At 52.3% G+C, this 23389-nt stretch overlaps 1 protein-coding gene across 2 annotated transcripts; it reads left to right on the plus strand.

Moving 5' to 3' along the window:
• The first annotated feature begins 186 nt into the window (after positions 1-186).
• Positions 187-22635, plus strand: Camkk1 (calcium/calmodulin dependent protein kinase kinase 1). 2 transcript variants are annotated; one of them, XM_029546542.1, is made up of 16 exons: positions 187-275; positions 6704-7104; positions 7772-7819; positions 8193-8246; positions 8613-8664; positions 8856-8989; positions 9434-9470; positions 10360-10381; positions 11302-11390; positions 14306-14505; positions 17134-17187; positions 17860-17933; positions 18111-18198; positions 18426-18554; positions 18970-19073; positions 20761-22635. In XM_029546542.1, the coding sequence occupies exons 2-16, from the start codon at positions 6745-6747 to the stop codon at positions 20831-20833; spliced, it is 1518 nt and encodes a 505-aa protein (XP_029402402.1). In that variant the 5' UTR covers positions 187-275; positions 6704-6744; the 3' UTR covers positions 20834-22635. The 2 variants fall into 2 exon arrangements, with proteins under 2 accessions (XP_029402402.1, XP_021068612.1); XM_021212953.2 differs by lacking the exon at positions 187-275 and adding an exon at positions 488-660.
• The last annotated feature ends 754 nt before the right edge of the window (positions 22636-23389 follow it).

The following is a 23389-nucleotide window of genomic DNA, read 5'->3' on the forward strand; positions in this document are numbered from 1 at the left end:
GCAGGGCCCCTCCCGAGCCACCTCCTCCGGATCCCGTCGAGACCCGCCCCCTCCACCCCTGGGCGGGAGGACCGGATTCTGATTGGACATCTCTGCGGGGCACAGCCAATGATCGCGGGCTGGCGCGGCGGCGGGCGGGGGAGCGAGCGCAGCCTGGAGCTGCGGCGCCGGCGGGTTGAGCCCGGCGATCCTAGCCCGGCGAGGCGGGCAGGGCGGGGCGCGCACAGCGGGAGCGAGCCTGGCGCCCACCGCAGAGACTGTCGCCAGGTGCCTAGGTAGGGGTCAGCAGCCGGGACTTGGAGTTGGGGACTGGGGTGCGGACGGCTGAACCGCCCTGTGCAGCCAACGTGCTGTAGAGGGGTGGTCCGCGAGGCCGCGTCTACGTGGGTAGCCGAAATCTGGCGTGCAGAGATTCCCGCTGTGTCTGCAGGACCAGGTCCTCGGGGTGGCTCCCCAAGCCCGCATCTGTCTAAGCCAGCTATGCGGGTGCCCGACCACCTGCGTCTCTTCCGCAGCTGTTGTCTGCGGGACTGCATAGAAGCCCCACGCGCGCGGTGCCTTGGGCCCGGCTCTGGGTGGAGGCCGTGGCTATTCGGAGTGGGCCTGGACGGGTACACCCACGTGTGGATCTCAGCAGAGCGCTTCTCCCACAGCCCTCCCGTGAGTCTTCCGTGGAGAGCTGGGGGCGGGGTGATGAATGGGACGGATGCGGCGAGCGACTTCAGCTGCTGCGCAGTCGTCCCCTGGCTGAGTGAGGGTGGCGGAGGCGGCGCTGTGGTTTCTGGGTCTGGTGGGTACAGGATTGGTGCTCCGAGGGTGCACACGTGCGCGGGGAGCTGTGTGTGGTGTTTGGAGGCGGGTGTGCGTGCGTCACGTGGACACAAGAGTGTTCCTGTGTACGTGGGGGGTGCGTTTCAGGATGGAGTGGTGTGTGAGCACGGGTCACGAGGACAAGGGTTACATCTGTCAGGGAAGGGGTGTGTGCCTGACTTGAGGGTGTTACAGAGTGAACAGAGCTCGCTGTCGCATGCCTTGGGTCCCAGGACTGTGCCCCAGTGAGCGCCTCTCTTTGCCTTGGCCAGGTTCAGGGTGTGAGAGAAGCGCACAGCTGTGTCCTTGAAAATCCCAGGGAAAAGGAAGAGGCTGGGTCTTCTGCACATCCCTACCTCTTCCATCCAACATACACTGGGGGTCAGACTGTTCTAGACCCTACTACCTGCTCCTTGGTCCCCCAGGCTCAGTCCTCATACCAGGACTGGGGCTTATTTTAAACCTTATCCAAGTGAATTGCTTCCTTGCTTAAGACTCCTTTGGCGTCGGAGGCCTCTGGTTTCTGTCCACAAACCCTAAACCAAGCCCATTGGGAAGCACTCTATTGCTATCATATTGGGAAGGGATGGCTCTTAGGCACAGGGTGAACTCCCATTTCTCCCTTGGGAATCCTGATTAGTGGTCACAATGTCGTCTCCTCCAGGAAAACACCCCCGAGGCCAGTGTAAGTGGACCTTAGCTTCTTTCCAGGATGCACACCTCTACTAAGGAACCTTCCATCAGCCATGCTGCTCTTCATACAGAGCAAGCACTGTCCCACCTCATGGCACTTGCACCTATGGGTCAGTCCCTCTGACTCCAGATGCTGTTCTCCAAGTGTCCCCACTGTGTACCGCCTTTCTCCTTCCAAAGCTGCTTAGAGCTTGCATTGCGTACAAGCCCTCTCTGTGCTACATCAATTGTGTCCCTAGCATCTTGCTCCTGCCCTGTCTTGTTGCAGTAGCTGCCTTCCCAGGACATCCCACAGCACCTATCATGTATTTATTGCTAGCATTCTTTTGTTTTGTTTTGTTTTGTTTTTTGAGACAGGGTTTCTCTGTATAGCCCTGGCTGTCCTGGAACTCACTTTGTAGACCAGGCTGGCCTTGAACTCAGAAATCCACCTGCCTCTGCCTCCCGAGTTCTGGGATTAAAGGCTTGCGCCACCACACCCGGCTATTGCTAGCATTCTTATTTGTTGCTTCATGACTCTACTGGAAAGCAAATGGTGAGAGAGGGGGCTTTGTCTTTTGGGTCTGCCGGTTTACCTCCTAGTACGTATATAGCAGATACCCAGTGAATCGTTGTAGCAGGGATGCATGACTCTGGATTTGCATGCCAGGAGTCAGTGTGGCTATCTATTTCCCAGATCCACACTAGAGGCAAACTCCGAATGTATTTTTGCATGTTAGAAATCCTCCTGTTAGCAACTGGTGTGGAGGGAGGGGTGAGATATTAATCTGGGGTAGGGAGACCTCTGGAAGTAGTGAGAGAACAGTGGAGGCCAGAACTTGGTGATTTTATCCCCAGATCTGTGGTGTTTAAGGTGCTTAAGTTAGTGAGCTCAGACAGCCAGCAGGGGGGTGGGGAGGAGAGATCAAAGAGGCTTCTCAAAGGAGGTGATGTCTGAACTGGTCTTCAGGCAGTGAAGCCAAGGGAGGTGTGTTCCTGGCAGAAAGAAGAAAGAGCAGCTCGTGCAAAGGCCTGGTGACACAGAGCCTGCCCGTTTGCAAAGCTTGAAGTAGTGGGATGCAGCCAGAGAGTACTGCAGGAGGTGGAGGGGTGGGTGGTGAGGGGGGGCAGTCCCTTTGGCTCTTGCCTTTCTGGCCTAGGTCCTATGAAAACTGGGGAAATGGAGTTCCCATCTCTGTGATGGGAACAGTGGATAAATAACAGAACAGGGATAGATCCCTTGATGTAGCTGAGCTGCCCAGAAACAGAGAGGGAGTGATCTCTGGAAAGAGGGTGGAGACTCAGAGCTGGTGTAGAAAAAAGAGGCCCACAGATGTCAGTTTCCACATGTGGGCTGAAGGATGCTTTGAGAATAGCGGCTGTGGGAGAGGCAGGAGCCCACCTGGGTGTTTGGGGATCCCCGGAGGTAGTGGGAGGGCCATCCTCACAGCAGGCATCCTAGAGCATGACTTGGCACCAGACTCCTGGGTCTCCCTTAAGGGGACTGAGTCATCCCAGGCAGGGGTGGGGAGCTGCAGAGGGCACCACCGCCTGAGCCATTAGACCCTAGCCAGAAGCATAAGCAGGCTACAGTGAAGTGACCCAGAGATGTCAGGACTGCTTTAATATACAACCTACATGGCCACTGCCTCCTTTCATTTCCCCCTGACCATTCCTTTGCTGATCAGGGATGTTCCTCCTCTGCCTGGATGGCAATCGATCCCTGCCTCAGCCTGACTCTAGAACATTCTAGCAGAACTCTAAAGTCACTGGTCCCTGAAGTTACCGTAGGTAGGGCTGCTTTAACCAGTGTGGGTGACTGCAGGGTCTTCTTGCTCTTGTCTTCTCCTGGCCTGTGTTAAAAGACTTAGCTGGATGGGTCATGTCCTCAGAAAGAGGTCAGATGAAGTGGGCTTCTGAAGCCAAGAATTGGTGTACTTGGGAGTGGCAGACACTTGGAGGGTGGGGTGCCGCTTGAAGGAGAAGCCTGAGTCAAGCTAGTCTGGAGCCAGGCACCTAAAGTGGGTTGTGTTCGGTAGAGTGGGGCTCGCTCAGAGCTGCTTCTTAATGCACACACATTCCAGCTACATATTACTCGGGCACAGGCTGCTTCTGTGCCATCGCTTCATCTGCTTCCTTCTAGGGCTCACAGAGAAGGCTGGGCAGTACCCATCTGTCTGATTCACCTGTGAGAAAACTGATGTCTCAACAAACTTAGTGTCCTGGTCCAGCATGGTGGCGCACGCCTTTAGTCCTAGAACTCGGGAGGCAGGTGCAGGCAGAACTGGCCAGCCTGGTCTATAGAGTGAGTTCTAGGACAGAACAGGGCTACAGAGGAAGCCTATCTTTAAAAACCGTGTGTGTGTGTGTGTGTGTGTGTGTGTGTGTGTGTGTGTGTGTGTGTGCGCGCGCGCGCGCGTTATGCATGTGTGTATGTATTATGTATGTATGTATGTATATATGTATGCTAATTCGCCTTCTACAAAGCCTTCTCAAGTCTTAAGTTTGGGTAGGGCCTTGAGAAGACCCATTGGGTGAGCTGTTAAGGAGGAGTGGACCCACAGGCCAGCCTTACAAACCACCACTAGTTTCAGGCTGGTGGGACAGATAACCCTGTGGAGTTAACCTCTGGAGTCTGGCTCCCCTGGCCCTAGCTACATCTGTGTACAGGCCTGAAGGGACAGAAATGCACATGATCAGCTGGTAAAAGAGGAGGGGGGAATGAGAGCTATTTGTCTGCACCGTTGTGCTCCTAGGTGCAGGTCCACATCACAGGCAGACCAGTTTCCAGCCTCCAGTATATTCTTCCCTGGTCAGACACCGGCCCCCATGCACACAGCACAGCCACAGGCCAGGCACAAGGCCCTGTCTCCAAGACACTGGGCAGAAACTTTGGGCCTCCCTTGCCTCTCTCCAGCCAAACCCAGCTTAGTCACCTGAATTTGATCCAGGCGAGAGGGAGGGATGGATGGAGAGCCTGACGTCAGCTCTCACAACCTCCTCCCACAACCACCCTCGCATCCATCTGGGCCCCAGCTCATCCCATGCAGTCACTACTCAGTTCTTTGGAGCTTGTTAGTAGCAACCGCTGTTCCGCATCCCTAACAGCATCAGCTTCTTCACCCCTCACAGCCACATCACATCGGTGCCAGGCCTGCCTCGTGGCCCGTTTCACCAATGAGGACTATCCAAGGTTGTCTGCCCTCCACTCCCTAACAGCCAGGAAGTAGGCGACCTGGGTACCCCAGGCTGGGTGCCAAGCCAGGTCATAGTCTTTAAACTAGAATAGGAAGGCTTCAGCACCTCCTTGCTGTGTGACTCCGGACCCATCTTTACCCTCCTCTCACTCCCCCAATTCTCCCCAGCTCACTTGTCTAAGGAAAAGGGGAAAGGGGAGCGAAAGAAAGATGTCCTTTTAGAAGTCTTAGCCGTAGGGAAATTATATGCAAAAGTTATAGGCCAGACCAGCCTGGGGCTTCTCCCTGCTGGAGGCTTCTGACTCTGCCCTCAATCCTGACGTGGTCTGCAGCCTGAAGCTAGTTGGGTTTCCCTCCTGAGAGCGCTTTCCCATCCAAGTAATGGGACCAGGGCTGCAGAGATCACTATGGCGACCACTTGTATTCAGCAAATATTTATCGAGCTCTTGTGTGCCAGGCACAAGTGATCTTACAGAGACAGAGCAGACTGAAGAACTAATCTCGGGGCTTAGGACCTGGTGGGGAGGCCTACCCTATGGGGAATGGAAGGGGGGAAGGAAAGAGTCAGGCTTGGGGAGCCCCTCCTTAACTCCTCACCTCTTCCAGGGAGGCCCCTCAGAGCTCCAGCCACACAAGTCTCCTTTCTTTTCTCTAGCAGCAGCAGCTCTGCTGCCTCCTGGCTCCTAGCACTCGGCACATGTGAGTGTAACCTTTGGTCACATGAGCAGGCTGGAAAAAAAACAAACTAGGAGGCATATAGAAGCTGCACTAATGTCTTATGTGGCAGACCCCGAAGTGGCCCCTAGTGTACCCTCCCCTGGGCTGGCAGCTCTATTGGGGCAGCAGGGGAGCCAGGCAGAGGCTCTGATCTTTGCCCTACTACAATCTACTTCCAAGCTTGATGGTAGTCAGGGCAGCTAGGTGGGCATAGCATCTATGTACACAGGGGAGTCTGGCTTGGCCCGAGCTGTGGTAGGTGGCTTCCTACCAGTGGCTAGGGCATTCCAGTGGGCCCTCCCCCCCTGTGCCGCCGTCATGTCATTCACAGTGAAGGATGGAGAGCCAAAGTAGAGTAAGGTGCCCGTGGGACCTGTGTTCTCTGAGTTCCAGTCAGGATAGAGGAAGTCACCAACAGACCGGAAGGGCAGGGGTTCAAGCGTCCACTTACTTCCTTTTCTTAGAAGATGCAGAATGAGGCCCAGTAAGGAGGGAGCTTGGGGTGGGGGTGGAGCCAGCATGTGGGCTGTGGTGGAGATAGCCAGTCCTGGTCTGGGAGTAAGAGAGTAAGTGGGACTTGGCCAAGGTCAGTGTGTCGCTAAGAGTGCCGGCTGAGGTGCGGGTGGGTCTGAGGCTGGGGATTGAGGCTCAAGCCCAGGCTACTGTTAGGGTTTTTGAGTAGGTTGGGGACCCAGGAAGCAGTAGATGGGTGGAATGTGTGAAGCCAGACCCCGGCCCCACCCCTGCACCTCGGCAGAAAGGTTAATGACCAGATCTATCTTGGGGTCTTGAAAATAGTGAGAGGAGGCAATGGAAGCCAGAGATCTCAGGAAATGTTCTTAAAAATGTGTCGAGAGGGACTGCAGTGAAGGTCCGGGACAACCAGGAGGCATTCCTGGAGGAGGTGTCTGAGTCTGCAACCCCAGTGCCCACCTGCTTCTATGGGGCTGTACTGGAATGTTCCGTCAGCAAGGGTGTCAACTGCTGAGCCACTGGGCAGCCTGTGTAGTTGGGACTGGATTAACCTTGGACTCCATGCTTTAGTGTGACTTGGCTTCCAGGCCTTCCCCACATCTGTCTGTCCTCACTGCAGAATCAGTTTTGTGACTGTTCCTGCTTTATGGGCAGGACACTTAGGGCATGCATCTGAGCTAGATCAGCTACTGGGGATCCCTAGGTTTGAATGTCAGTAAGCCCAGCCAAGGCAACAGCTGGGAGGTAGGTCTGTAGCACTGTGGCTATAGAGGGAGAAGGACCTAGATCAACTCCACTTGCCTGGCCAGGAGTGACATGCTCTCCTCTCTCAGGTTCCCAACAAGATTTTACAGAATATCCGCTGACTGGAGTGATGGAGAGTGGCCCTGCCGTCTGCTGCCAAGACCCTCGAGCAGAGCTGGTGGATCGGGTGGCAGCCATCAATGTGGCCCACTTGGAAGAGGCAGATGAGGGCTCAGAGCCTGCCAGGAATGGTGTGGACCCTCCACCCCGGGCCAGAGCTGCCTCTGTGATCCCTGGCAGTGCTTCAAGACCCACTTCAGTGCGTCCCAGCCTCTCGGCTAGAAAGTTCTCCCTGCAGGAGCGACCAGCTGGAAGCTGTCTGGGGGCTCAGGTTGGGCCTTACTCTACAGGACCTGCCAGTCACATCTCTCCTCGGTCCTGGCGGAGACCCACCATCGAGTCCCACCATGTGGCCATCTCAGACACGGAGGTTGGTGAGGTGGACTTAGAAGTTGTTCACGGACAACTTAGAAGTTGTTCTTGTCAGGAAAGCCTGGGTTTTCACCCACTATATGTACCATATACTTAGCTTTCTTTGGTTTGCATATCTTTAGAGCTCAAGACACTCACTACCTAACAGCAGGGCTTCTTCCAACCCAGGGAAGGGCCATCTGAATTGAGGGCTACCTTCTGTCTTCTCCCCACCCTCAGCCCAGGCATAGGGCCCTCTCTTGTCCCTAAGAAGCCTCCTTAGAGCTTTGAAAGCAGATCATGTATGTCTCTACCCCTACACCATTCCAAGCTTGAGCCGTTATCATGCCTCTGAGAGACTCCCCTGACTTAGAAGCTGCAGTGTGCTTCCAGTTCCTGGTCTTTCATGGGCTTGGATCTGAATGTGAACTTGGGTCCCGGTGGGAGCACAGCATAGCCAGGGCTTCACCCATCCTATCTTCACATATCACCCAAGGCTTCTCGTCTCTCGTGGTGGCAATTGCTACCATCAGATCTTCCCCATCCAAAGTTGAAAGGTTGGTAAGAGCTTTGGGGGTCTGGGAAGTAGAGGGAGGGCCCTGAACAAGATGGGGAGCACTGTTGCATAGGAACGACCATATCCAGCCTATGAATGAGCCGTCCTTGATGCTCCCCTCTCCCCCCAGGACTGTGTGCAACTGAACCAGTACAAGCTGCAGAGTGAGATTGGCAAGGTAGGACCTGGGCAGGACGCGGGGGATGGGAGGGGGGCGGTGCTGCAGAGTCCTCTCTGAGCATCCGCCTTTCCCTCTGATGGATCTGGGGAACAGAGCCAGGAACACCCAGCCTGACTGGGAGATTATCAAAGGAGGGCAGGGATAACTTCTGACTCCTGACTCCCTGGGTTTTTTAATGGAGACTAGGGGAGACAAGAGGCTGCATGGAGCTGTGAGGCAGGGGTGGGTGGTTCCCAGGGCACAGGGGTCCCCTCCTCATCTTTTGGAAATGTAAGTCCCAGAACCAGGTGGTAGGATATAGGGTTCGGTTGGGGTGGAGAGGCTGGGACCGGAGCTGTTGAGAATGTGGCTGACCGATGGCTCTCTGCAGGGTGCCTATGGTGTGGTGAGGCTGGCCTACAACGAAAGTGAAGACAGACACTATGTGAGTCTGGGCCTGGGAACAGGTGTTGCTCAGGTCAGGCCCCATGATCCCGGAGAGTAGGGAGAAGTGCTGGGGGAAGGGGCCAGGGCTACCTCTTAGAGGGAGGTTACTGTTCCTGAGGTATGGTGAGGGAATGAATTTCCTGTTTCTTGGGGTATATAAGCAGAGCCTGGCTTCCTCTGAAGAGAGAACAGGAGGAAGGCCTAGACTGGCCTATGGCATAGCAGACATACACCTACCTGTGCACATGCTCAGGGCTAGTGGTAGCTGCCATTGTGCTCCTCTGGACCACAGTCCCCTTGTGACTGGCCTTTCCTAGCCCCTGGTGGCTGCACACATGTGATTTTCCTGTCCCTTTCTCCACAGGCAATGAAAGTTCTTTCCAAAAAGAAGCTACTGAAGCAATATGGCTTTCCTCGTATGTATGCCTTGACCTTGGGAGCTCCTAGGCTAGGGGCAGAGGAGGAGGGAATGGTTCCTGACTGCTTTTGTTTAGGAGTCGGGGTAGAGGGTAGGAAACAGGAGCAAAGGCCTGGGGATGGAACGAGATCTCAGCCTCGTGAGGGTCTTTCTCCAGGACCAGCGCCTTGACTCGCTTTTTGGCTACAGGCCGTCCTCCCCCCAGAGGGTCCCAAGCTACCCAGGGAGGGCCAGCCAAACAGCTGCTGCCCCTGGAGCGTGTGTACCAGGAGATTGCCATTCTAAAGAAGCTGGACCACGTGAATGTAGTCAAATTGATTGAGGTAGGAGGGGTGGGGAGGGTACTGGAGTTTGGTGGGCGGGTTGGGTGAGTGAGTGGGTGGGTGAGTGGGTGGGTGGGGATGGGTACTCAATCTACCAGGGTCTAGGGAGCAAGTGGATGAAGCACTGGGGGCAGAGCATCCTTGGATGGAATGGTGAAGGTATTGAGGCGGTTCAGGCTGGTCCAGGGTGTTCTTGCTCTGGGTGATGGGTAGCCCTGGAGGTAACTGCAAATCCCTTCTCCAGGGGCAAGGATTGTTATATGGAGGACTGATGGGTAGGTCAGTAATACTGAGACCCCACTGTTGGTGTCTGTACAGCTTCTGCTCTGTGTCCATGGTAACTGCAGGGCACAAGAGGGGTCTTGGGGTGGGAAAGGACAGGAGGTCTGGGTTCCCCAACTCCATTCCTCAAGTCCTATGCCCATGTCTGCTCCCTCTGACCAGGTCTTGGATGATCCTGCTGAAGACAACCTCTATTTGGGTGAGTGACTCAACTCATACCCACAGCAGCTTACCCAGGGCTCATCCCAGGGACACACAGAATGCTCAGGTAGCCATGTTCTCTTGTACTCCCAAGCCCTGGATTCTCTTGTACAGCACTGCAGAGTGAGACCTAGATTAATCATGTTTAGTGACTATTTCTTGACCCTACTTCCTGCCCCTGACCATTCCAGGTTCTGCGCTTGGTAGGTAAAAGAAGCTGGCTAAGTCAGTGAATCTGGGGATCCAGCCTCAGTTTTCTCACCTATAAAATGGGCTAATAGGGTTGGGAGTGTAACTCAGCAGTAGAGCACTTGCCCAGCATGCTTGGGGAACTGGGCTCAATACCCATCCTCTCAAAAGTGATACTTATAATAAAACGAGGTAAGGGTAGTATGTATCTCGTAGGGTTGATGTCAGGAAATGTGCACATTTGTAATTATCCTTACTAATATGGATGCTATTATTTAAGTTCTTTATCCTGATTGCTCCTTGGCTTTTTGGGGAGGAGATTTTGGAGAAATGGGATACGGGGGCTGGAGGTGAAGCTCTAGGGATTACCTAGGGCTTGCAAGAAGACCCTGGGTTTCTGCTCCATCACAGAAAGGGAGCAGGACAGGAGGGCTGGCTTTAGGCAACAAGAGCCAAGGCTTCGGTCAGGGGTGTTATTGGCTGGGAGTTTTAGGAATATGTCTGCCCCTTCTCAAGCTTCAGTTCCTCCCTGGTAAGGGGGTCCATGCTGAAAGTCTCAGCGCCTGAAGATCCGGTCAGTCAGGCCCATGGGATGCCTGCCTCACCTGTCCTGTCCCCTGCCCCTCTCCAGATCAGGGAGGAACCTTAGCACTGGCCACCACAGCCTTACAACACCTTTCTTCTCTCTCTTCTTTCAGTGTTCGACCTCCTGAGAAAGGGGTAAGTTCCCTGTCCCATTCAGAAAGGTCATTTCTTTTTTTTTTTTTTTTTTTTCCTTTGAGACAGGGTTTCTCTGTGTAGCTCTGGCTGTCCTGGAACTCACTCTGTAGACCAGACTGGCCTCGAACTCAGAAATCCGCCTGTCTCTGCCTCCCAAGTGCTGGGATTAAAGGTGTGCATCACCAAGCCCGGCCTATATGGTTGTTTTTTTGGAGACAGGATCTCACTGTGTTGACTTGACTGAATTTGAACTCATGTTGAGTCTCCTGCATCTACCTCTGAAGTGCTAGGGTTACAGCCACTTACTGTAATACCAGGCTGTCTTTTGTTTTTTTGTTTTGTTTTGAGACAGGGTCTCACTATGTAGCTCTGGCTGTTTAGAACTTGCTGTATAAACAAGGCTGGCCTCAAAGCCACGGAGATTCTCCTGACCCTGCCTCCTGAATACTGGGGTTAAAAGTGTGCTCCTCCACCCTAGTTTAAAAAAGTGGAAGTTTACATTGCTGCCCATGTCTGTAACTGATAATCTGAAACACTATCTATACCTATCTTCATCACATGTTATACATTCTGAAACATTGTATTTCATTAGACAAGGGGAAAAAAAGATCCACTTGATTGATTTCCCAACTCTTGAGTCTGGGTCCACAGTTTTAGAGCCACTGGTTTAAATGGCACCTTTGTAATTATTTGGTTAAACTTAATTCTTGCAAGAATTGCAAGCCAGTGGAAAGAGAGATACATTTGCCTTGAAATTATGATTGAAAAGGGATAGATAGGTCACAACTTTTTTTGGCGTATGGGAAAAGCTAGTATCTTGATTTCTATGAACCCACGAGCACCAGGAGCTCGTGTTCCCCAATCCTTTCAGCCTTCTGTACTGCTGATTCCACTGAACAGTCCTCCCTCCTTCCTCACAGGCCAGTCATGGAAGTGCCCTGCGACAAGCCCTTCCCAGAGGAGCAAGCTCGCCTCTACCTCCGGGACATCATCCTGGGCCTCGAGTACTGTGAGTGAGACTGCCTGTCCACGGGGACTGGATCTAGAGGACAGGGGAGCGGGCTGTGCCTACGCTGAACAGCCATTGAGCCCTTCTGTCAGTCAGTGCTGGTCTACCAATCAGCTTTAGTGGAAAAAAGGGGCGGGGAGGTGTGGGTGGAGGACCTAGTGGACTTCGCTGGGCATGCGCTAGATTCTTCGCTGTGCATTGCATTCACCACTGTGTGGCTCTGCGTGGCTTTTTCTGTCCCGGTCTTTTCTGCTGGGTTCTATCCAAGCTTCTCCTCTCTGCAGAGCATCAGGAGATGTGGGCTGGAAGAGATTTGTGTCCAGCTGCTTGGAAAAGAGTGTGTCCTAGCATAATGTCTGTGTCGATGGCTGGGTAGGCTTAGCTGTAAGGACCTCTAAGGCGAGAGTTCAGGGACACATAGCTTCTGTGCCAGAGTACATTCACTTATTCATTTATTTCATCCATTCACTTCACTCACTTATGTGCACCTACTTGGGGCATGGATGATGGTCTAGGACTGAGGGAGCTCTGTGTGGCAAGTGATACCTGCCAGGGCTGCGGAGGCGCGTGTGCCGTGACAGGATTTCTGGAAGAGGCTGAGATCGGGTCTTAAAGAGTCGGGGTTCACTGGCCAGCTATAGGAGAGCCTGTTAGGCAGAGGCAAGAGAGAAGTGGGGCTGTTCCGTCTGGATGGTGCATTCAAGTGGTATGGCCTAGTGGCTAATGAGCAATGGTGCTGGAAACATATCGAGAGGGCTGGAAACATCTCTGAGGAAGACTTTATGACCGAATCCTGTCAGTATTATGAGGGCTCTGAGCAGAGGAAGCCTGATGGGATTTGCTTCTTAGAAAGCGCTGCCTGGCAGCTGTGTGGTGGCTGGATGGGGTGTGAGAGGCAGCCAGCTGGCCAGGGGCAGGCTATTTCCACAGCTCAAGTGACAGATGGTGAGGTCGGTCGGGATTAGAGCAGTAGCAATAGGATGGAAAGGAGGTGGGGTGGCCGGCCTGGGGAGACTAACTGGTCTAAGGAGAGGAGGGCCTTCAGAAACCTAGGGTTCTAGCCTGAGTTGAGAAATGGGGTGCTGTCCATCTTTCCAAACTCTTATCTGGACCTGTTGTGAGTGAATTCTCCCTCCCTAGCTGAGGTGTAACCCACGGTGACACGGGGCATCTTTATGCTGCTGAGCCCCTCTAGTGTCTCCAGATTGGCACTCTCTTTGTACATGTAGAGAATCTGAGGCACATAGATAAGTGTTTAATACATAGACTCCAGTAAGAGCCCATAGTGTAGGAAGGATGGGTACGTTTTATTCTTGGTCTGTTGGTCTAGTAAGCAGTGGGCAGTTACAGCCCTTCCAGGGTTCGGCTGTACCCCTTCCTTTTGTGGGTCCTTCTCCTCTGCCGAGGACCTGTCTGCCATCTCCTAACCCCACTTCAGATTCGTGCTAATCTAGGGTTACAACCTCCTCAGGGCCCAGCTGATCCTGATGAAGAGCATTCCTGGGGTAAGGGTTAACACCAGGAGCTGGAGAGTGGACGAGAGGGACATCTGTACCCCAAAGACCTGTGGTTCTGGTCTCATGGAGGGACAGCTGGGGCTGGTCAGAAAGGCCCAGATAATGGAGGCAGGTGCATTAAGATAGACACTGAGGTGCAACACACACACACAGACACACACACACACACACACACACACACACATGCACAGGCATATTTTTTTTTCTTTTAAACTCAGGTGTTACTATGTAGCCCAGGCTGGCTTCAGTCTCCTCATCTACTGCAATCTTTTAAATTTCTCAGATTATACATGGCAGGCACCGTGTACCACTATACCCAGCCTGGACTGTCTTCACCTTAGCTTCGGTTGGCTGCTTGTTCTGAGGTTGAGAGGAGGAGGAGGAGAAGCTGAGGTGGTTTTGAGAGTTTTTTGAAAAAAGATCTTTAGGGTCAGAGAACAGTAGGGAAAAATGTGGAGTTTCTGTTTTTCCTTTCCTCATTTGAGAAAGGGTATTGCTGTATATAGCCCAGGATGGTCTAGAATGTGCAGTTCTCATGACTCAACTGAGATTACAGGCATGTATCAGTCTGCCTGGCTAGAGTGGGGGGTTTCTTTTTGGCTGGTGATGGAGGTTGTAGACAGGAGTCTGATACCAAGATGCATATTGATACTGTTATCTGTTGGACATCTATAAGTGTACAGGGTGTGAGTTCAGGGGCAAGCCTAGAGTTGAGAAAAGAGTTAAAGACTGTATTTCATGGCCAAATGTGTATCATTTGGGCCTTCCCTGCTCTGACAGGGATTAGACCCTGGAGACAAAGCAGGCTCCTAGTGCTCTGCACTGTTTCTGACTGGCTTCATTATGCTGGAGCTGTCTGACCTTCACCCCCACCATCTCCGTCCTGGTGGTGCTGAGGCCTGGTGCTTCCTTCTCTGAAACCGTGTTATTCAGATCCCTAGGGCTGAGGCAGTACTGTTGTGTCTGTAGCACAATACATCCCCCCCTCTCAGGCCAAGCATCAGTCCTGGGAGTGAGGAATCCCCGGTTGAGGCTGGACCTAGGCATAGGCTTCCATGCAACCCGTTTGGGCCTGCAGATGGTGCTGATGTGGGAAGGGCCCATGGAGAAATTCTCCTCCCCAATATTTTCCTGTGACTTCCCTCCTCAGCAGGAAAATGTCCTATTTGTTGAGGAAAGAGCACTGGACTTGGAGTCCAAAGACTCCCAAGATTCCCCTCGGTGTCTTCAATTGCGTTATGGAGCAGGTGGCCCCTGGGTCATCCTGTGAGGTTCTCTCAGAACATGAGTGGACACGGGCCGGGATGCAACCGCTTGCTTCCTAGGCTGGGTGAAGGCAGGAGAGGGACCCTGGGCAGTGATCCCCCGGGCTTGCATATCACCTGCTTCTCTCTGCAGTGCACTGCCAGAAGATTGTCCACAGGGACATCAAGCCATCTAACCTACTCCTTGGGGATGATGGGCATGTGAAGATCGCCGACTTTGGTGTCAGCAACCAGTTTGAGGGGAATGATGCTCAGCTGTCTAGTACGGCAGGGACCCCGGCATTCATGGCCCCGGAGGCCATTTCTGATTCCGGCCAGAGCTTCAGTGGGAAGGTGATTCCTAGGGCCTGGGCTAGGTTGGGATTTGGGTGTAGGGGCAGAACAGCTTGCAGCGGGAAGGAGAGGTGGTGGCAGGGGCTGGGTGGGTGAGGGGGCTTTGTAAGCTGAGGGCTCCAGGCTTCTTGCATCTGATAGTGGCATGCCTGCCTTTTTCCTGGAGCCCAACACATAGCCCATGTGGGCTCCTCTGATTTCCTAGCTCATGGTTACAGTCTCCCTTGTATCTCTTACTGCTGTTTGTTCTGTGTGGGCTCTGTGCTGGGCTGTGGTACAGACAGAACCCAAACGGACCCATTCATATTGTTCTGTCTGGTGATGAGGGCTGAGAGTCATGGTCAGAGGAGGGTGGAGGTTTCCTCGGGTCCTGGACATGGCAGGGTCTAGACTGGGCCATGAGCTAGCTGGAAGCAGAATCTAGGAATATGCAAGAGGATTGAGAGGCATAGGGTTGGTTGGGGTTTAGACTTTTATGTGGCCAGAGGTGGTTATGAATGCAGCCCAACACCAAACTGTAAGCTTACTTACAACATGGGGGAATGTGGGGGGTGGGGGGGGAGAGAGAGAGAGAGAGAGAGAGAGAGAGAGAGAGAGAGAGAGAGAGAGATTGAGAGAGATTGAGATTGTTCAGAGAGAGAGAGAGAGAGAGAGAGAGAGAGAGATTGAGAGAGATTGAGATTGTTCCTTGGTCTCACAGTTTTCCAGAGGTGCCTGCCTGGTTTAGAGGGACTGAGTGCCTTCGTTTTGATGAGGTGATGGGCAGGTTTCCTAAGGGGACTGCAGCAGTGTGGATGCCTGCCCTCCGTGCCTGGAGCTTACTGCGGCACCACTGCATGCTGCCTGCAGTACCGGGAAGGGGGCTTGGAGTCCAAGCAGAAGCTAAGGGTATAAATTAGTTTTTCAACTCTTTTATTTGAGACTGGGCACATAGCTCAATGGTAGACCATTGGATTAGCATGTATGCGCTGGGGTTCATTCCCTAGTGCTGCAAAACAAAAATTAAAAGGGGATTTTTAAATTTTTGCTATAATTCTAAATTTACTGAAAAGTTATAAGAAGAGTATAAAGGAATCCTGTGTGACTTTAAAAACAATTAGTATGTTATTTTATGCTGTGGATGTCTGGCTAGCATGGATGTCACTGGATCAGCTGTGTGCCTCATACCAGTAAAGGCCAGAAAGGGTGTTGAGTCCCCTGGAATTGAAGTTACAGAGTGCTGTTAGCCACCATGTGGGTCCTGGGAACCAAACCCACGTCCTCTGGAAGAGCAGCCAATGCTCTTAGCCACTGTGCCATCTCTTCAGCCCTTTACCCTCACTCATCAGCTTTGCCACATTCACTCTTCCATTGTCTTCTTGTTTCTGAATATTCCTATTACATTTTTCTGAATCATTCGGAAGTTTATTTTGAGATAATATGTCTGCTTATCACTATGTACTTTAGTGACTTTCCTAAGAGCGAGGATATCCTCTTATATAATCTCAGTCTAGTGACCAAGGTCAGGAACTTGTCACTGATGGGACTGTTCTATAGTGTGTTGCACACATGTAAGTTGTTATGAAATAGTATTGATGTTCTCAGCTTGCCTCTCTTCTTTTCTTTTCTTTTCTTTTTTTTTTTCTTTTCTTTTCTTTTCTTTTCCTTTCCTTTCCTTTCCTTTCCTTTCCTTTCCTTTCCTTTCCTTTCATTTCCTTTCCTTTCTTTCTTTCTTTTTTTAATCCCGGAGATCCATCAGGGTCACTTGTCACATTTTCTTAGAGTCCTCTGATCTGGAGGTGTTTCTTCCTCCACCCTTTTTCTGGGGTGAGGGGTGGACACAGGGTGTCACATATCCCATGCTGCCCTAGAACTTTCTCTGTAGCTGAGAATGACCCTGAGCTAGCAATTCTCCAGTAGTTATGTCCCAAGTGTTGGTTTACAAACTCATTATCCTGTGTTCTCCCCGACCTCCAGCTTCATGGCCTCTCTTTGTCATTCTGACTGTAATGATTGGAAAGCAGACTGATGTCTCAGGACACATCAGTTTGCACTTGCCTTGTGTTCCCTGGAAGGATGAATGGATAGATGGATGGATGGATGGATGGATGGATGGATGATGATGGTGGTGGTGGTGATCTGTGTCAGGGGTTGCACACATGAGAATCCTATGGAGAGCCCCACCCAGGCCTGAGAGGAGCTGTAGGAGAACATGGGGATAACGGGGGACAGGGGTTGCCTCTGGCATTGGAAGCAGCTGCACAGTAACTGAAGTGAGGCTCTCTTGAACCCAGAGCTACTTATTGAGCCTGAGTTCAACACATACTTCTATTTTGGAAGTCCATCTGTGTCATGGAGGCAGCAGATGACCTCATGGATGAAAGGCGGCTTGGAACCCGCCGCGTTAGAAACAGTGTCTGCTCTGGGCCTGACTCTAGGAAGCCCACAATCCCAGGAATGTTACAGCTCTATTCTGATCATCCTTGGCATCTCCCTTGTGCCTAGTGCAGGGCCCAGTGGGGAGTGTTTGTTGATTGACACCTGCGTGGGGGAGGAGTGTCCCTGGAGGACTCTTCCACAGCCTAATAAAGATGGGGGAGGTAGGGGTGGGGGTGGCCATACTTACTGACACAGTTTGTTTCTTTCTAGGCCTTGGATGTATGGGCCACTGGGGTCACGCTGTATTGCTTTGTCTATGGGAAGGTGAGTCCTGAGGAACCTGCAAAACTGTGTGACTAGATTCAAGGAGCCAGGAGTGGGCAACAGATGCAGAACCTTTTTTGTGTGTGTCCCTAGATAGAATGGCTTTTGAAAAGCCCACCTGAGCCAAGAAGTCTGAGGGAAGAGAGGCCTTTTGTTTCTCTTTCTCCCCTCTGGGAGGGATTGATTTGTTGTCCTGGGACAGCACATATCCAAGAGGAGATGACAGTGGTATTGCCTCCTCTCCTCCAGAGTGAGCCCCGTCCTCTCTGGATGTCATTCATTCTTTCACCCATGCAATCATTTCTTCACATCGTTGGGTCTTGCCGACCTCTAACCCTGACATGATCAAGATCCCACAGGTGCTTTGGCTCTGGTGATCACACTTAAAGAGGCAGGCAGCATCTCAGTGAACATGTCCCCAGACGCCAGGGCCTGGGAAAGGAAGGCTTTGCTGCAGGCAGTTTTATTGCTGGTGGCAGGTGCAGCCAGCATAGTTCGGCAGTGACTCATCTGTTCAGTTACATTTGCTGAGCCCTTGCTTTGTGCCCTGAACAAGTTAGATGGGGCCTTTCCCATCTGCTGGGTTGGGGGTGGGGCATAAACTGCCTGGCACCCCTGGCCCCCTACAGTGTGGATCAAGGCCTATATCCTGTCTGTGTCTTCTTCCCACAGTGCCCGTTCATTGATGAGTACATCCTGACCCTGCACCGGAAGATCAAGAATGAGGCTGTGGTGTTCCCTGAAGAGTGAGTTGTCCGTGGAGGTGGGGGGGGGGGATCATGGAGGCCAGAGCAGATGGATGGCCTTCTGTCCTTCCATCCGAGGAATGTGGTTGGGATTCTTCTTGGTCCCAGGAAAGTGAGAGAAGGACCCTCCCTCTCGTTCATGGTGGCATCCTCGTCCCTTTCCTTTTCTCTGCCTAGGCCAGAGGTCAGTGAGGACCTCAAAGACCTGATCCTGAGGATGCTAGACAAGAATCCTGAGACGAGAATTGGGGTGTCAGATATCAAGGTGGGAGACGAGAGGCCTTGTCCAGGGCCAAGGTCTGTGTCCCCTTCTGGACAGACCTGCCCTGGGATATGTGTATGGGGGTTGGGCTTGGCATTTCTGGGTCGAGGACTCCTTCAAGGTCAATGCTAGGGATGCTTGGGGACCTTAGCTGGCTGATGTCTGTCCCTTCCCTGGGTTATGACCCTTGTTGATGACCCTGGCCCTTCTCTATCTTCTGGGCTCTACAGTTACACCCTTGGGTGACCAAGCATGGAGAGGAGCCCCTCCCTTCAGAGGAGGAGCACTGCAGTGTGGTGGAAGTGACGGAGGAAGAGGTGAAGAACTCAGTCAGGCTCATCCCCAGCTGGACCACTGTGGTAAGAGGGTGAGGGATGATGGGACTCTCTTGTCTAAGAAGGGTGTGGTTATGGCTTGGGACTTGATCTGCTCTTGGCCTTTGAAGGAACAGTGGGGCGTCAGGTCAGTCAGCCACAGTTCAGGGGTCATGGAAGCCCCTGTTCCGTTGGAGTCTATGTACTATTGGAATAAAGTCACCTTATTCAGCCTGATGGAGAGACCTGAGGTTTGGGGAGGGTCATGGCAGGAAGAAGCAGTTCCTTCCTTGCCCACATTCTGTGAACTGATGTCTAGGCATGACAGTGAAAAGCCTGGAGACTTGCCTCAAGACCTCCACCTGTCAGTTAGACCACACCTACCCCATGAACCTACCTGCTTGCTTAGGCTGGGACTGGCTGGCCAGGCCTATTCCCCATACTGACCTCTCCTCCCCAGATCCTGGTCAAGTCTATGCTGAGAAAGCGTTCCTTTGGAAACCCATTCGAGCCCCAGGCACGCAGGGAAGAAAGATCCATGTCTGCACCAGGAAGCTTACTGATGTAAGTACAGTGGGTGGAGGCCTGTGGGCTGAGGCATGACACTGAGATATGTCCCCAACTTGTACTAGTCTGGAGCTGTCGTTAGAGCCTAGGGACATATCTGAGTTTCAGAGCAGGGCCCCATTTGCACCCTTGTCTAGGTCCAATGTCTTACATGCACACACTGTAAGAGATTAAAAACTTAACTCAGCCCTCCCTGGGACAGATCCTTCTGGAAGCCTGCTGTGGTCATGCTCTCCTACTGGTTCCAGCCCAACTCTCTGGCTTCTAATCTGTGCTTCCCTCAGCCCCTGGCAGTCAAAAATCTACAGATTCAAGTCTGCTCTTTAATGAAGGCTGGTGTCTGTGGAGAAATGGGCCCTTCTGACCACTTTCCCTGGCCCCAGGCTGGGCATGTGATGCCCTCCTGAGTGCCTCATGTTATCCATAGCCAGCACATTGAGCGAGTCTATGTGGACTAGCTAGGTGACAAGGCTGAAAGACAGGAACCCATTTGCTAAGGGGTCCCTACTTTGAACCACATGTATGAGTTCACCACTTGGGGAGAGATCAGAACATTGATTCTAGCTTCCAGTTTTTCTGCTGCAGTAAAACTTACCTTCCAGTTAGAGTTTGTGCACAGACCTTCAGAGAAAACAGAACTGAGATGTGTTCCAACTAAGAAGTGTGAAGCGTTGTGAACCAGAATATCATGATCCTACTGCAGATGGGTACCTCTCTGGCTGTGAGGGAGCTCAGGGAGAAGGGCTGAACATTTGGCTTGCCCTGTGGTAAAGGCACTTTCCCAGGGAGGTGAGAATGGATGTTGTGCAGGCCTGCCCTTACAAGGAGTAGCCACGCAGCGAGGTAGGCCTGGGAGATGTCTGCGAGTTTCCTCTTTCCTCTCTGAGGTAATTGGTATCAGGGCCCTGGTGCTGCAGTGGATCATGGAGGATTTGACAAACCAACTAGGATGGACCTGAGAGTGAAAAGGAGGCTGTTGATGATTATGTAGGGACAACAGTCTGACATCATGGTTGTGCAGGAAGGTTGTGCAGGAAACGGGACCACTCCAGCTCAGTGCTTGTGTCCTGGAGCCCCCTGGTGGTACAATGAGGCAGCCACTAGTTAAGAACAGTTCCAGTTTGTTCCCTGGAACTGAACAAAAACAAGGATGGAGTACACGTTAACCTCCTCGAGGGCCTTGGGATCTTTGGTAGACTCCATTTTTAACATTTTATGATATTGTTAGTCCAGTTCAGATTGATCCTTTGATTGGATATTTTTAAACCAAAGGTTGAGAGCGGGGATGGGTAATCAGATTCAGGGATCTGTTGAATGGTGGAATTCCAAGACTGATGGTAACTCTGCCCTGTGAGCAAGTTAAAGAAAACACAGAATGAAAACCTTCTACCCACTGGGATCAACATGGAAGAACCCTGACCTGGCCAGTACCCCTGGGATACCAGAAAGTCATTTGGGCCAGATGGTTAGAGATTCCTGAGAGGCCACAGCAGGGTTGTGGCTGGAGGCTGGGTCCAGGGGAAGTAGCAAGGACTGCCAAGATGGGACAGATCCTAGGGAGGCTAGTGTGGAGTGGGGATCTGAAAGGCTGTAGGATGGTCAACCATATATGAATGTATGTGAGAATCCCCTGCATACACACTCTGACTCCTGGGATCTCTCTGCCCCTGGTGTTTCCTAACAGGAAAGAAGGATGTGGAGAAGGGGGCAAAAGCCCAGAGCTTCCCGGAGTCCAGGAGGATGAGGCTGCATCCTGAGTCCCTGCATGTGCCCAGGGCCATCGCAGCATGCTCATTCCACACCTCCAGAGGCCCACCGCCCTCATGCAATAGTTGCCCCTGCAGGCAAGGGGCTGGGGACCGCGGCCCCACTCCTGGCCCCCCTCACCCATTGTGCTGCATGACCTGCGCACAGGCACATCCAGGGACAGGATTGGAATGTGTGTCATCTGGGGCTTGGGGGTCCCGGTTGGTCCTCTCTGTTCTGATTCTTCTTGCGGGGAATATTAGAAATTCTACCTGGCTGGCTGGTGAGGCCCAGGGGAGAAGGCAAGAGATCAAAATGGCAGGTGGAGACCTGGTGGGCTGCTTCATAGAGAACGCCCATAAGGATTGGTGGCCCGTCCTACTGCTGCACACAAGCAGTGCGATTGCCTCACCTCTGTGTGGAAGGTGCTGAGTGCTGGCGTACTCAGATCTCTAGCGTGGATACTACGGATAATGGCTCGTGCCTGAGAGGAGACTCATCTTGGAGAATCCAGATTCCTCTTTCATTGTCTTTTACCTGAGGGCTGGGGTGGGGGCAGCTGTTGTGGGGAGCATCTTTCTCCAGCTTCGGGTAGCCCCTGACACACTGTGGCAGTCATTTGGACTTGACATTCATGGGCTGTGGTTTATACTCTACACTCGCCGGAGAAAGGGCTGAAGTGAATGCAGCTCAGAGCATAGGCCAGAGCCTGGAGCAGTGTACTTTGCCTGCCAGCCTCCCTTCCTGTCTTATGGATCTCCGGAATGAAACGTACAGAACACCAGCAGTGACAAGGAGGGTCATGCGACTCTCAGAACTGTGGCCCTGCAGATGTGGAAATGACTGGGATCCAGGCTCTGAGCCGACGCCGTCTTGCTCACCACATGCCTATGATGAAGGATAAACTGCCCGGGTGGGAGGCTCAGCCAGATGAAGGATCGTACAAGACGTGCGCCTTGTCAGGCAGGTGGCCCTTCTGCCAGTTGCTTCAGTACAGGATATCAGACAGTCAGCCCACACAGGTCAGAGCTGCACACAATTGGGACACCCGTGGACAATGCCCTTCCAGAACAGATGTCAGCTCTCTGGATTCTGTGGTCGTCTGGCTATTCTAATGTTTACGGAAAACTCTCATAGGGATTGGTCCCCAAAGGGAGATGAGCAGGACTCAGGTAGCCCTCTCCGAAAGCCTCCCATTAGGAGATCCTGGCTGCCACTTGGGTTTCAGAATGCAGGAGGGCTGGACTAGAAGAAAGAGGCCGGGTAGGAGCATTGGTTCCCACTGTATCTCTGTGCCCTTCATGTGCACATGTGTGTGCGTGCCCATCTGCTGTATACAGCACACTTGCATGTCTCATACTGGCACATGCATCTGTAATATAGTTTCTATGTCAACTTATGCCTAGGAGCAGCAGGTAGCCCACTGTCAAAGGGCTCCCATTTCGACCCAACTCCTCTGCACTAAGGCAGCCAGTGGAACCCAGGGCTTCAAAACAAACCATCTAATCCTATCTCTAAGAATACTTTTATAGAGTGACTGGGAGGCAAGTTAAATACCAATCAATAAATAACAAGGAGTCAGGGAGCTTCGTGGATAAGGCCATATAGGCGAAGCTGTCAGTTGGGTGGCCGGCCTCATTGTCCCCAGTGGAGCCAGGAAGGCATGCTCACTGTCGCCTGTTGCTGAGAGCTTTGGTTGGCTTTGGTTTTGATTGTAGCACAAGCGAACAAACTCCATAAGAGTGTTTATAAAACTTAACTTCTTAGGAAGTGAATCACAAACAATAAAAAGCCCTTTGTTGAGTTAAAAAAAAAAAAAAAGGCTTTGTATGTCTTCTGCATCCAGACATGTTTCTTTCTTGTCACAATTGACTTGGCTCAATTTTCTGGAAGGCTCTGAGGCACCATAGGCACCGGAACAGCATGGGAGGGGAGTGAGAGGTGGGGAGAGGTGGAAGGTGGTGGGCTCATGAGGCTAAGGACGCCTGTCGCCTGTGCAGCTTTGCGGAGAACTGGGTGCTTGAGAACCATAGGATACGATTTATTTATTTTATGTACACTGTTGCTGTCTTCAGACACACCAGAAGAGGGCATCAGATCCCATTACAGATGGTTGTGAGCCACCATGTGGTTGCTGGGAATTGAACTCAGGACCTCTGGAAGAGCAGTCAGTGCGCTTAACCACTGAGCCATCTGTCCAGCCCCCATATCTCCTGTTTCATAGGGGTTCGGGAAGGCTAAGTTGGGGAGCTGGCATGCCCAGTGTCTTCCCCATGACTTCTTAGCCTCAGCACTGACACTCTAGTTATGGATGGGGTCCTCTGGGGTGGCGATATCAAATGTCATCCTTGGGGTCAGACAATCTTGTGTTTAAACACAAGTTTGGCTACCTACCTAATAATAACTGACACCTTTGGCAAGTCATTTCAGGAGCCTCAGTTTCTTCATTGGTATAGTACAAATAGTGTCAGCACTTTGATAGAGTTTTCTGACAGTAAATTAAGTCCTTGTTACTGGCTTGTTATACACAATTCAGAAAATGAGCACCTTCTGGGGAAACCTGGGGG

This window comes from Mus pahari, chromosome 14, assembly GCF_900095145.1.
Source record: "Mus pahari chromosome 14, PAHARI_EIJ_v1.1, whole genome shotgun sequence".
Lineage (NCBI taxonomy): Eukaryota > Metazoa > Chordata > Mammalia > Rodentia > Muridae > Mus > Mus pahari.